At 43.7% G+C, this 14,731-nt stretch overlaps 1 protein-coding gene across 1 annotated transcript in view; it reads right to left on the bottom strand.

Annotated features, from left to right (window-relative positions):
- Positions 1-14,731, bottom strand: part of adgrl3.1 (adhesion G protein-coupled receptor L3.1) — a 120,529-nt gene that overhangs the window by 63,412 nt on the left and 42,386 nt on the right. Inside the window, exon 5 of the mRNA XM_062388632.1 lies at positions 4,186-4,295. Coding sequence (XP_062244616.1) covers positions 4,186-4,295 — 110 coding nt within the window. The remainder of the gene's footprint in view (positions 1-4,185; positions 4,296-14,731) is intronic.

The raw sequence follows: 14,731 nt of genomic DNA, 5'->3' as shown, positions 1-14,731 counted from the left end.
TGGTAGTAGGCTAATTGCTTCATAACGGCAGTTGAGAACCAGGGGTCTGGAGATTAGAGAATGGACAGACATAATCGAGAGATTCCATTTTTGTCATAAATGGACGAACATGAATGAAACAATGCATCTCATCACTTTCCTGTGTGGCATGTAGCAGGCTTGAAGAGATTAAACGTATCCATGGACCAGAGCCACCTCGGAGGAAGCAGTCTGTGCGCCGACGTGCTAATGTATGGATATTTATAGTTCGCCTGCAGCGCTATGAGGAGGTATACACATGTGGCTAATTACTGCCAAAGCTAGCCCGGGCTAGTTTGGCACACGACCGCCACACACTCACACCACGGAGAGCCGCGGAGAGAGAGAGAGAGAGAGAGAGAGAGAGAGAGAGAGAGAGAGAGAGAGAGAGAGAGAGAGAGAGAGAGAGAGAGAGCTCCAGATTCTTGGAAAGGGGCCAATAAACCTGCAGTTCAGGGAGGAGACATGAAGAGTCAGAGCGAGCGAGCCAAAAAAATCCTCAGGAAAAAAGAAAGAACAGGGGAGGGGAGGTGGAGGTGGAGGGAGAACTTTCCACTGAAACATGAGCCGTGCAGAATTCAATTACCTGTTCTTACAACCCGCAGATTTGTTTACGATATCCACGCAGAGGGAAACGCACCAGCTCAACCTGAACGTGGGCGCTCGGGAGACGTGGCGGTGCCGAGGCCGCGCCCTCCACCGAGCGCCGCTCACTTCACTCTCCTGCGCAGTAGGTTTCTAGTGATGAGCGGCACCTGGCCCTCGGAGGGGATCGCCTGGGGGTGGGCGGGTGGGGGTCCGGTGCTTACGCTCAACGACCGGCGCCCCCATGCAGGGAGACCCTTCTCAGTAATGGATGTCCCCCGATGTGACAAGTCATTTGAGCGCTCTACAGCCGACCCCCGGCCCTCGCGTGCAGATTGGATGATTTGTCGGTCGCTCGTCGCTCGGCGTGTTTTAGGAATGCGACAGGTTGAGTACGCTGTCGCATGTTTCAGAAAAACAAGCCTCTTTTTCATCGATCCGTCTTGATTTACGGCAACGTTATGGAGATATTTCACCGCTTAACGTCTCGCAAAAATGTATCTTTCACAACAATGCAGCGCGGACTGGCATTGATTTGCTATGCCAAGCACGTCGGCTTGATTGCAGACGGCTGGATCTCCGGCCTGAATGTCAGCGAGCGGCAGCAGGGTATCTTGTTCAGAAGGTTCGGACATTACTGTGGCTTTTTAAAAGAAAATTGATTTTATAAATATTCAAGGGTTGAAACCAAGGGGTCGGGCGGAGGACATGCCTTTTATGTATTCTCAGGCAAAACAATGTAAAGCGTGGAGTGGCAGTATCCGAGGCCTTGTTTCACCTCGACACTACACCTTTTTTTTCCCCCTGCAACATTTCTCAAGGCTAAACACACCCACAGGAGCCAGGTAGTGTATCACAGCGCTACCTGATCCAGCCTGAACACTTAGTCAGTACACAGAAACTGCTAATGTACTGTCAAAGTCTCTCCCTCTCTGTCTCTCCAGTGCTTTATCTCACGCTCTCTCTCTCTCTCTCTCTCTCTCTCTCTCTCTCTCTCATCTCTCTCTCTCTCTGTCTCTCTCTCTCTCTCTCTCTCTCTCTCTCTCTCTCTCTCTCTCCCCCTCCACCTTCCTCCCTCTGTTAACCGAGCTCTCCAATGACTTTGGTTTCGGATGCTGTCTATTTTTACGGGTGGAAACGTTACCCCGACCGGCCCCGTTGTTTATCAGATCACCGAACGCAGCTCGTCTGCCTGGTCCCGCTCAGCTTCTACCACAGCTGCTCTCCACGCTGATGAATCTATGAAACAAGTTTTTCATTTTCACACGTGCATTTCTATCGGAAGGTAAAGAGCGAGCACGCAGACGAGTTTCAAATGAAAGGAGGAGACACGAGCGAAAACACACACTGACAAACACTCAATGCCTCGATGCTTCCACGTGTGTGTGTGTGTGTGTGTGTGCGTGCACGCGCCTGGTGGGGCATTAAGCAGGTATCAGGTTGTGTTTCCATCTGCTCCAGAGAGGGCTCTGATAGTCCTATTATTTAATCTGCTGGTCATTCTAGACGCCAGGCAAGAGCCGTTTAGCCAGACATAATTGAATGCTTCAGTGTGGGAGATCACCTTGGCCGCCTGTTTGGACCGCGGTGCCAGGACTCTCCACTCAGACAGTGTTGGACATATGAGAAATAATCTAAATACATAACTGTGATTAATGCACAACCTTAAGGAGGAAACATGCATCAAAACGTCCAAACATTTATTCCAATCGAATTTTGAATCCGAGCTTCATATCTGAGTCTACTTTTTCAGTTTTATTTATTTTGGCAAGAATAAGAATTACGGGGCAAGATTAATGGGCTTTTTTTTTGCTTTAAATACATATACCTCCACTCCAGCCGTATATGTCCTCCTGTCTTTCATGACTTATAACTGTTCCACCGCGGAGCCGTTTATAAGACTAAGATGCAGTGCTGTGTGTGTCCAAAAATGGACACGAGTTAATTTCTCAACATGCACACATCCTGGATCTACATTCATGTGAGCGTACATAGGAGGACGTTTATCAAGGTCATGTTATATGGAACAGTTATTCAGTTCAAGATTATATTAAAAACTAAAAAAGTGTTATATTTGAGCGGCAGGTCTGAGAGAGTTGTCTCTACGCTGCTGTCCATGTTCCTCAGCTCAGTGCTTCTCCTCCTAATGTAAAGTGTAATATATCTTCTTTCAATGCATTTTTTTATTATTATAATTTTGAGAAGAACATATTGAGATATTCCGAAACCAATGTGATGCTGAAATGCTGCCTAAAATGTGCATTTTTGTATCAATCCGATACCACGATATTAGTTTCATGAGGAAGAAAATGCAATTTTAAGATTTCAGGTAGTGTAGAGTTTGTCAGAGCTAGTGAAAGTGTCACCCTGGAAGTGTAAGTAACTAGCTATTCATAGAGGGAAATCGTTCTTTATTTCTATATTTATCTGTTTGTGTTCTTTTTCAGTTATGTCTGTCAAACTAGATAATACAAATGCCTTGTATGTGTTTTTTTTTTCAGACAACACCGAGTAGAAATATACTCTGTGTCGGCCGATAATCAAAGTCAAGCTATTTGTATCGCGAAGGGGGAAATGGTATCAGAGAATCTTCATCTTTTCTTTTCCTCAATCAGAATTTGAGTTTCCAGTTACTTGGTTGTCGTCTCTGAGGTTTTCCATCCTTATAAGGTGGTGGGGGGGAAAAATTGAACTTAATTTCTGTGTGAACAAAGTAGTTTTCATCGCTATGATGTGAAAATAACTAGAGGAAACACGAGGGACATCATTTGAGTTTAAACTTTTTTACAAAGAACAGACGCAGCAGCTGCCTTATAGTTTTGCCTTTGGACAAACCCTCCAGGCTGGAAAGTAGTGTGAAACAAACATCAATGACAAATAGACGTCTTTAATCCACATCTCCAACCTGAACCCTTATGTATTCATTATGCAGAGAGCGATAACCTAGATTTTCGGGGGGAAACTATATTAGTAAAAAAGAAAAAAGTTTTGTTTTACACCAATGGCCCAATGATGTTTCACTTCAGTGGACACAACCTCCCCCGGTGTGTTATCACAGGGTCAAAGGTCACATCAGCATCTGTCCTCGTTTGAGCCGCTCCATCTTTGCCATCCATCAATCCTTTTTCAGAGGGCTGTGTCATCACAGACTCCCATCTGGACTTACTCTGGCAGTCAAATTACTGGTGTTCATTTTCCATAAAAAAAATATACAAAAATAAGTCAAAATGTAGTAAACCAAGCTCGCAGGATTACTTGCAGCCTTCGACAAGAATGTTCACTGTGTGGTAAGCAAATGGAACCAATACATGAACCTTGATTAAGACCTTAGTTCAGACACTCAGGTGTGAAAACGCCCCCTTAGACGCATTGAAATGACAACTCCAATTTTCAATCCTACCCACAGAAACCCCATGCAAACAGTGGGATAACATGCAAACTCCCCCCCGAAACCGGGATTCAAACCAAAGACCTTCATGCTCTGAGGCAACAGTGATAACCACTGCAACCCATTGAAAATGAGACAACTATACACATGAGACCATCAAAAGCTGCTCTAGTAGAAAACAGAAGATCACTTACTGTACGGGACACACTCATACTGGACCTCCAGGTATTTGTATGTGCCGGGGCAGGGGTCAGGGAAGACATCGGGCCCGGCCACCACTGCACACTGGGTGCGGTTGTTGCATCTGCACGGGGGAAGACGGGCAAAGAGGCAGATGTGTTAGCTGAACTCGAAGCAGGAGCAAGAATACATTCCCACAACAAGCGACTGAAAGTGTGTTTGTAAGGCTGAAACACTTTAGTATAGACGCTGACATTTCCACTATGTGATGTACAATAAGATGATTTATATCCTCTCATTTAATTCACTATCCACCTGGACACTGAAGAGTCATCTGTGGTGAAGGACCCTCCAGACTGACAAGAGAACACACACTGCACCTGCATTGAACATTACACACTTATACAATCATGGTGTTCAGCTCTACACAAGGTGATCCATAGTGGCTACTGCAGGAATGTGCAAGGACACTTCAGGCGTGTGCGTGTGTGTGTGCGTGCGTGTGTGTGTGTGTGTGCAGTGAGAACAACAACCTATGCCTTTAAGAGTATCCTGCCCCCAGTCTTTGGATAATTAATTCTAATTATCAGAGGGGCTCGCTCTCATCTGACACACAAAAAGTAAGTATTTCTCACTCGTATTAACATTTGTATTAACACAGGTTACCTAAGGCACCGCACTCTGTGTGTGTACGACGTGCCTCTGGGGGTTTGTGTGACCGCGCGTGTGCGGCTGCAGTCATAAATGGGTAAAAATACACACATGACATGTACGTGTGAATTAAACATGCAGGGACCGCTCGGCAGCACAACCGTGGATGATTTGTTGGGGGGGCAGTTGGAGCCCATACATTACCATGATAGATACATGTAATAACATTGGATGCCAGCCCACCCAGAAGGACCACTTTATCTCAGTGGGGTTTGCTGATTTAAATTAATTATTGAAATAACGTGAATGAAGAACACATTGGGTGCGACGTCGGGGACGAAGGGCTCGGGATGGGAATAGATTTACCTTTAAGTGAAAACAGACAACTTTCCCCGCCCATGGATTTACATGTGGTGATGCCATTAGAACATGGCTACCACTCAGACAGCCTGTCTACTGTCCAATGCAAGGGTGAAAGAGTGCAGCTAAAACCGTCCAGTGAATGCCCATCCAAGGTCCACTTATGTCTGCTGTTGTTTTCTATCACTGTTCCCTCTTTGTCATCTTAGCCTCCTTTGCCTCCCTCTTAATATCAAGAGAGTTTCCACAGTTGCTCGGATGTTTCACTGTCCAGATAAGATCAAATGAGACTTTATTAATCCCGAAGGAAGTTATTGTGCCAGCTTTCCCAATTGCAGTATCAACAATATAGAACCGAATAGAAAACAGTAAATAAAACAAGCGTATCAAGTCAAACAATATGAGTGAAAAAAGATAAAAGTATAAAGTGTGTTTTAAATGAAATATACATATAAAGTCTACTCCGAGTAATGCAGAACCATCGCCTAATAAAAATATGAATATACAATATGAGACTAAATAAGCTAAGGAAGTTACATGACACGGTAAAACCAATATTAAGCAAAGCGGCAGTTAGTACCTTTGATAAAAGCAGTAAGTAATATGGGATATTGCACATGATATTGAGATATGATGAAAATCTATTACACACCTAGAAATAGTTACAGCTACTGATTGCTCCAAGGGGGAAAACAATCATGTATCCTCTCTCTCTCTCTCCTCTTGTTGCACATGTTCTTCCCTTATGCCCTTAATCAAGTCTTCATTTTCCATGTGGCAGCATCGCAGAGTACAAACAAGGCTCACGGCGAAAAAGTATCGGTGTCGTTATTTGTCCGCCATTACATTGGACAATGAGCCTTTAGTTTATAACCATAAGTTACAGCAAAATAAATGTATCCATAGCCAGTCTAATAGGGCTGATGAGCGATTTCCCCTCTCGTCCCAATATTTCCTTTCAATTAGCACCACTGTTCTCTCTCCCTCTTCCCCTCTCCGCGCACCTGTCAAACAGGCGACATTTATATTAGAAACATTCCGATTCTTCCACTGAGATACTTTTTAATGAGCATGCCAAACCCCTCAAGTCTCCCTTCTCTCAGAATCACATTCAACAATTTGCATAATGAAATATGCATGAGAGATAATTTAATTTCTATTCAATAGTCAGATGTAACACGTGGAACGTATGTAGGGGAAATAGAACCAGCTCTCTGTGACGCCCCGTGTACCACGGTATCTGTTGTTGACCAGTGTGTCCCAGGTCAAGCGAGGGTGGGGGGGGGACTGGAGTTTCAAAGGTTTCAAACTCGATGTGTTGCGTCGTCTGTCAAATTCTAATAACAATAACCAGCCAGTCTTCTCTCTACCCTCGTCCTCCCTTCGCTTCTCGCGCCTCCGTGCTTTTTAATTTCTTGCCCCGGTGCCTCCATCATCGGTCACCTGTCGTCAGTGAAAAGTTGTGGACTGGGGGGGGGGGGGGGGGGGGGGGGCACAAAACTGACAACTTTCGAACACCCAACACCCACCGATGGACACGACTGGCACGATCCCATTAGTGAATCTGAGCAAAAATAATCCAATTATTGACCTCCCGTGTATGCTAGCACAACAAATTGTATGCTAGCACAACAAATTGAATCTGCCATTTGTTATGATGTCATCACATTGAGACACGGGAACAAGCGATTGGCTTGTATCTTAGGCTGTGTCCCAATTCAGAGTCAAGCTCCCAATGGAAATGAAACAGTCTGATCTATACTGGGGATTCCCGTGATCGGCATCGCCAGCTCGTCCCACCTTTACAGCTGTCGCCTGGCAACAGAGCTGCAGTTGGACATGACGAGTAGGTTTTAACGCCCCTTGGTTTATTTAACGTGTGTACCATTAGCCGTTCCGTCGAGTTGAAGCCTAATACTCTTGGACATCTTGTCGTTTGCCATCACTTGTTTGAAAAAGTGTTCATCAAAAAGCGCAATGAGTCCCGGGATACGTTGGAATGGGAAGGATCAAAGTTTCTCAGAGATAAGAGGACACATTTGTCGGCGGCATTTGGAGGAGGCTTTGAAATGGTACAGTCTCTAGCTCCAATTGGAAGAAATTGGCCTGTGAAGGATGCGACCCCCGATTTGAGACACCGCTTTAAAACTCAAATGTAGTGCTACAGGTGCAAATGTAGGATTGATCATTTCCAGATGAGCACTTTAAAAAAGGGATTCTGCAGGAAACTATTGAAAAACCGGAGCGACTGGTTGTCATGCACAAAGCAGTCCTCCCGGAGGAAGCAAAATCAGATCCAAAACTGTTCCCTTTGTGTTTCTTCTTCACATTTGTACTTATCACGGTGACACCTATCGTATAGAAGACACCTCAAGCACGAGTGTGAAAGAAAGAGGCGTCCTGTCGAAGTCACAGCTGGTGTGTGTGTGTGTCTGTGATGACCAATCCATCAAGCCTATTGAAGGGAAAGAAACTCTGGTTTCACTGTGAAACCCAAAGGACTTAAAAAAAATGTTTTTCCTACAGACGAAAGAGAAAAGTTCATATACATCAAAAAGTCACTATACAGAGTCAAGATATGCATGAGTAACCATGATGCAGGCAGCAGGGAGTGTAGGAGAAATAAAAGATGCAATGTGTTCAAAGAGAGCAAAAGGGAGAAAATGTGTTTATGTGTGTGATTGTGTGTGTGTATTTCTGCCTTATGATAGTGCAAGATAAAGCCCCTGTTCTCACAACATTCACGGCTGAGTCATAACCCACTGAAGGTTATTGACTGGTGTTTTAAATACAGGGTACAGAGCAACGATTCGACATAATCCTCTGCACGCTCTATCTCTCTGCCATCACTCTGCTGCTATTTTTGTCTGCACAAACTTTCTTTTTCCTTTTTTTCTCATCTTGTCTTTTCTTAAGCCAAGATAATAAAGCAATTTCTTTTTCAGCTCTTCTTCATCCCTCCAACCAAGGAATTATTCCTCTCTGCTCCTCTTTCTTTGTCTCTCATTTCCACTGTCTGTTCTTTTTTTTTGCTCTCTGTTTATCTATCTTAAACCCACTTAGCTGCAGTTTCTGAAGTCACACCCAGATATATGTGGTAGGCCTCTTATTGCCGGCTTCCTTCTCCCTCTGTCGTCTTCCTCCTTTAATATCTTTCTCATCCCTGCCTCCCTCAGGGCGTCATCTCTAGCCTCCCTGTTTCTCCCTCAATCCCTCCATCCTCAGCAAAGCCTGTGCTGACGTCACCGTTCTGTCTGAGCCAGTCGTCTGAGTCAGATCCAAAAAAGACTCCCTTACGTCCCCAGTACCTCCAGCTCCTTCCCCGCTTGTTCCCCCTCTCCTCCTCTGCCAATGTGTTTATCCAGCAGCCCAGAAAACATAAAAACATCGGCAATCAAATCCCCCATTTACGACCTTTTGCCAGTAACACATGCACACGTACGACGTGCGCACGTGCCCCCTGCACACACCTTTGCAACCTTTTACACACACCGAAACGGCTCTGTGTTTTTCATGTGTTTTTCACAGTGTTGGCAGAAATGCTTCTTTTTAATTAGCATGGCCACATCAAAACAAGGCAGTGGCCTGGATACCGCCTTGCCTACTGGCTGTCTTCCCTGCAATGTGTAGCTCTCTCACACACACACACACACGCGCGCACACAAACACACACAAACGCAGACACACGCGCACACAAACAAACTGCTCACTAACAAAGCCGAGCTGTGGCAGGCAGGCAGAGGGAAAGCGGATGCTGCTGCAGTGGGTGATGCTGTTGTTATATTCTCTGATGTTTTTCACTTTGTTTGGCAGACCCCCCCCTCACTCCTTCTCTGCCTCTCCGTCTCCATCCCTCATATGAACATAACTGACTGCCTGATGATTTGATGAGGCTGACGCTGGCTGAGAGTGTGTGTGTGGGTGGGTGTGTGTGTTTGTGTGTGCGATATGTGCCAGCGCTCGCAGTGTGTCTGTCAGCAGACGCAAAAGGGGAATCAGTATTTTGTGAGAGCGCGCGCACATCTGCCTGCGTGTGCTTGTGCGCAGATGTGTAGAAAGAGCCATATAATTACAGAGCGAGTGAGAGCTGGGAACTAATCCTCATGAGCCGAAGGAGGTGTCTGAGAGTGAGTGACACACAAAGCCCTGGCACAGTCAACATTCGAAATGCTGTCACACATGCCGACAATGCTGCGTGTGTCATCTCCAACGCAGCAGGAACTCTCTCATCACATATAAACTTCCTGGAGTGTATGTTAAACATGCTGTACATACAAACACGTATAGACACTGTGCCGCCTGAAATGTGTGAAAAAATAAGCACACAAACACTTCTTTTACACATTCTAGACGCTGCGGGACATTTCAGACCTGGAGGCTAACACCCTATACACCCTTCCACCCTGCTATCAGTCACACAAACAGCAACATAACTTCCCAGTCAGATTTCATTACTACTTTCCAATAACACAAAATACAATTCAATCATATCAAACTGCACTATGTGAACAAATAGGTGACGTGGCTCCATCCTTATTCATTAGTCCAATTTGGGGTTTAATATGTTGCTCATGGACACTTTCACATGTGGACAGGAAGCGTCAGGGGTTGAACCAGTAACTCCACAATTTATGACCAGCTTGCCCGTCCCATCCAGGCTCTTGTGAACCAACTGAACCAAGCCAGAAGAGATTCTATTGGTCGATGAGGACTGTGAGATGTGGTTGAAAGCTCCAGGATGTGAACCTTTAACTCAACTCCGCTAACTGGGGCTAGTAAAGGATTATCTTATCCTATCTTAATCTTCGCAGGTATTATTTTTGGAGAGATTTTAGTATTTATCTTCACGGGTAATTCCGTGAATGGAATTGTTCGCAGTCATGGTGTTAACTCGGCACAATCAGCCTTTCAGCATTTCTAAAAATCTGTCTTATCCGGAGCTAATTCCTGAGATTTACTTTCCCCATTCTGACAAAGCTGCATCCACTGAGGCACCTGCCACTTAATATTTTTGAAACACCTTCTTGGGCAAAGAAGAAAACGACGGTACCCATGAAAATGTACAATGATGGGTTATGATGTCATTGTCGCCTGATTTTCTCATTATCCATAAAGCTCGCTACAGCTGTCTGGTTTTCCTGCTTTGTTTGTTTGGACCCTGTTCCATTCGTGCACCTGCTCGTGGCTGGACGAGGACTCCGCACTCCTGACCGCCCGCCAATCCTCCTCCACACCTGAGCTCCGATCCCTTATCAACAGCTCTAGACGATTAGCATGAGCTCTTCCAACGAGACTCTGCCAGATCGCCAATCAGCCGGCAGCAGAAAAGCTTCGGCCAACTTCTCAGATTTTTTTTACGATTCTTGTTCGACTTAATTTGACCATTGTTATTTTTGCCTGCACCCCGGATCCTCTACCACGCGCTCACTCCTGCACACTTCCACGAGTGGATTTGGCCGTGATAGATCTGATATTTTTCTTAAACGTTTTTTCTTAAACGTTGAATACATTTTCACTGAGGGGGGGGATTTTATAGGTCCAACATCCCTGCAAAATTCCTGAGTCAGTAAGGTGCACATTCCTTGTTCTTTGTTTTCTTCAAAAAAGCTTAACAAGATCTTAACAAATTATCAAATTTATTGTTACTATTGTTAAGCAAGTGCATACTTAAAAAAAGACTCCTGACAGGACAGGGGCACTTCAGGAGCCAATCGCATTTAAGATGGGGCCGGTACCCCTCTGGCCATCCCTGGATCCACCCTTGCTTGGATTCGGATTCTCAGAAGATGCTTTTTCGGATCTCATACAAATCATCAGCAGAGACTCTTATCAAGAATCAGTGTTTCTTTATTTATTCTGGTTCATAATCTTGTAGGCTGCATGAAACCTTTTAAACCCACTCCTGTCTCTGGTCCTGTGATCTGCTCTTAGAGTCCAGCCATTACCTTCCATCCTAATGTCCTTATCTCATTGCATGAAGCCACAGAATATAGAGCTGAAGAAGGCTTTGCAGTAAGTCCAAATTGTTCTTGTTATTCCTGATGTTATGAATATCAGAGGGATTTTAAATGGCATTGCCTTTGGAGCAGACTCCTGAATTTATATTACTCTTACATTCGACAGTAAGATGAAGGCGGAGCGTTTAAATCCTTGTTATTATCATTATTACTCTTATTATTATTATTATCAAAAAGGGAGTGTTGTAGAACAATAGAGCGCCGTCTGAAAACCCCAAACGCATTTATCAAACAAACAAGCTGTGTCTGAAATCTCTCTATTTACCAGTGCACTATATTTAGCTAATTAACTAATTTGCAACAACAAATACGTTTTGGAGGACACATAATGACGGCATAAGTAAAATGTTCACAAACATAGTATTTGTATCCAAGCTTGCAGTGACTAAATAACAACTAAACTATTTTCTGGATGTGCTGAGGCGTTCACAGCACATGAAAGCGAGGGAAAGATCGCCGTCTGCGTGGTCACAGAAAAAAGTCCATGATGACTTCAAACGCAACGTGTTTACTCGCATTTAACCAAAAACCACAATCTCTCCTCAATCTAACCACAGGCATCCTGTGGGTGTGAAGCCCATTCAATTCACCAAAAACATTGTTGTCTCTGAACACGATCCAGCCGGCGATCACACTGCCACCACGGAGAAGTGGAGAATACACAGTTTAGCTGTCTATGAATGTTATTTCGAGGAGATTTATGTTTCTTAAAGTGCCTCATAAATTTACACTTTTAACACAGAAGAAGCGCTCATGGCCTGTACGCAACTGTCTGCTAACAATCCAAAATTACGATGTATCACATTTAAAAATGCAAAATAGTGGACTCTCTCAGCGAGGAATGCAAAATTATAAAGAATTATTAGTGTCTGAATTTCAATTTACTCTTAGGAAGATGCAGTATGGGTGAGGAGGGAGCCCATTCAATTGAAGAGCAGATAATTCAGCTGGCGGATCTAGATTTTTCCCTCCCTTTTCTTTTACATTGTGAGAATTTCTTTTACTATTTTCCCTGGAAATAATTGATGGATCTTGAAAAAATAAAAAGAGGCATATTTAGGGAACCATTTTCTATAAGTGGTAGCTTTAAATTTAAGGGGAATGTTGGGCTTGGCAGATGTATGCGCTCTTGTAGCTATAGTTTAACTAAAAAGTGCAAAACTAGGTTTTCTAGAAAAGAGATAACACCCCTTCTTTTGTTGCGGCATCTTTGATAACAGCGCTACTGAGCATCTTGGAGCTTCTATTTTCACACCAGCAGGAACATCGATGGTTTACAATACTGACACATCTCTTATCAGAGCTCCTTCTGAGAGCCGTGCAATGGTCGGAACATGCAATATAGGCTCAGAGTGTGCATAACTTCAACATCTTGTTTTTTTTCTAACAAACTGTAGGGTAGCTGGCGGAGAAGAATATTTTTTGAATAATATATCCTGCTTTTGACAGCTGGACAACAGAAACACGGACTGATGTAGATTAGTAGGGAACAGTGGGGAGTTAAGCACATATTGAAATGACCTGCAAGGAAAAAAAGTGGAGGGTAAAAGAGTTTTTATCATAGAGAAATTCAGTCAGGTGTCACATAAACATGTTGGACTTTTCTTTTATCAAAAATACATTTTGTTCATTCTCAGTGGTGTCTAAATTGTAATGTCCTTAAATCCCCTGTTTCTTCCATTGTTTGCTGTTTTTTTATTTTGTTGCAGTTAGATAGGAAATTTAAATATTTTAGTTTCGCCAACATCTATTCCTTCAAACAATCACAGTAAACCCTGGTGATGAAAAAAAATCAGGACTGCCTAATACCACTATAAATGTCACTACACCAGTAGTCCAAATTATCCATAAAAAAACAGAATGACTCAGTTTTTGTTAAAAAATGCTTCTTTCATCAGCGTGAAAATGTGTCCCATGGTGAAAAACATGACCGATTTTATAAGCTTGTAAAACATTCTGAAAAAGAAATTAAATTGAAATCCCCAAACTGGGGGAAATTAAGCAGAGGGAGTCGAGCAGTTGGAAAGATATAAAATAACAAAAGGACGGGGAGGGAGATGAATTTCAGCAGGACTCTTTATGTCCTGCGGGAGTTCAGGAAACCCATTTGACAGCAGACAGAGCGTAGTTACTGTATCCCGCTACAGGATAAAAAGCTGTTAGGCCGGCCATATACTCTCTCTCTCCCTGTCTCTTTCTCTCGCTCTCTCTCTCACACACACACACACACTCACCACATATGAGATTCTCCTGCTACTGGCCTCGTTTCAGCTTTATTAGCTCCCTGATGTCGTTACACACACATATATAGTGCGCTGTTTGGAGATGGACAAATGGAGTGACAGGAATGGATGTTGAATGGGAGGAATAAAACGTGGGGCGGTTGGTGTGTGTGTGTGTGTGTGTGTGTGTGCATGTGCGTGTCTGTGTGTGTGTGTGTGTGGAGGGTATCAGGGGGAACTTGGATATAGTAAGTAAATGAAGAGTGATGCAGGGAATCGCGATTGACAGAGTTAGGAGAAGCGGAGCGAGACATGCCGACGTCTGTGTGTGTTTGTCTATGGGGTATAGAGAAGCAGACGCATCACATCCTGTGCCAGCACCACCATACCACACATGGAATAAAAAAATGACAGATCTGTCTCTCTCTTTCTCCCACACACACACATATATATATATATAAATATATATATAGCCTCACGCACACATATATATATGTGTGTGTGTCTGTGTGAATACAGTTCTCTGCAGTCCCTGCATGTCTGTCAGCTCTCGAGCAGCCTGTCAGACAGGCCACAGGTAAAGTAATGTTGTTTTCCCTACTGGGAAAAAAGCTTTGAAATGTGTTGCATTATTAATATTTGGCTGGAGGATGTCACTCCACCTGTTTTCTCACATTCTGTCTGAGCACGTCTTGTACACTCCAATATGTAGCTTCTGTCAAACACAGTGTTCACCGGATATTCTCATGCATGCGCTTTGGGATTTTAGCCTGAAAGATGTCAATGATAGAAAATGACTGACGACTGACAACTCACAGTCGAGTCAATAAAATCGCCCACTTGAGCTGTCACATCTTCGTGAAGAGATGAAAGCTGTTTCAAGAAACAGGAAGTTGTAAACTCTGGATGCAGACGAGCGTTTGTATGCAAATGGGAAACAGTGGAGCCATTTCTGCAACGACATTGTCAAGAAAGCATATATGTGACGGCAATTTGCATTGAAATTGAAATGTTTGAATAAGGTTGTCAACAGCTAATTTAATTCGCAGAGGAAAGAATGATACCACTTCAATGTGGCTGCTGTAGATGTGTATTTTAGGTTAAATGACTGTATTTGCTACTTGGATTGAAACTGGATATTTGATTGCTTCTTAATTAAACCTGTGATGCTGCTTATAACAACATATATTTTCACTGGATATTGTCTTGTTATAGTTAATTATTTTGCAAGAAACATTCTGTTTAAAAATAATGTTGCATCTTCTTGTGCAGGGGCAAACAAATAATGCACACAGGCACTTAATGCCCTC

The sequence above is a fragment of the Platichthys flesus genome, chromosome 5 (assembly GCF_949316205.1).
Source record: "Platichthys flesus chromosome 5, fPlaFle2.1, whole genome shotgun sequence".
Classification (NCBI taxonomy): Eukaryota; Metazoa; Chordata; class Actinopteri; order Pleuronectiformes; family Pleuronectidae; genus Platichthys; species Platichthys flesus.
The sequence above is the reverse complement of the archived record's forward strand: the minus strand, read 5'-3'. Positions and strand labels throughout refer to the sequence as shown.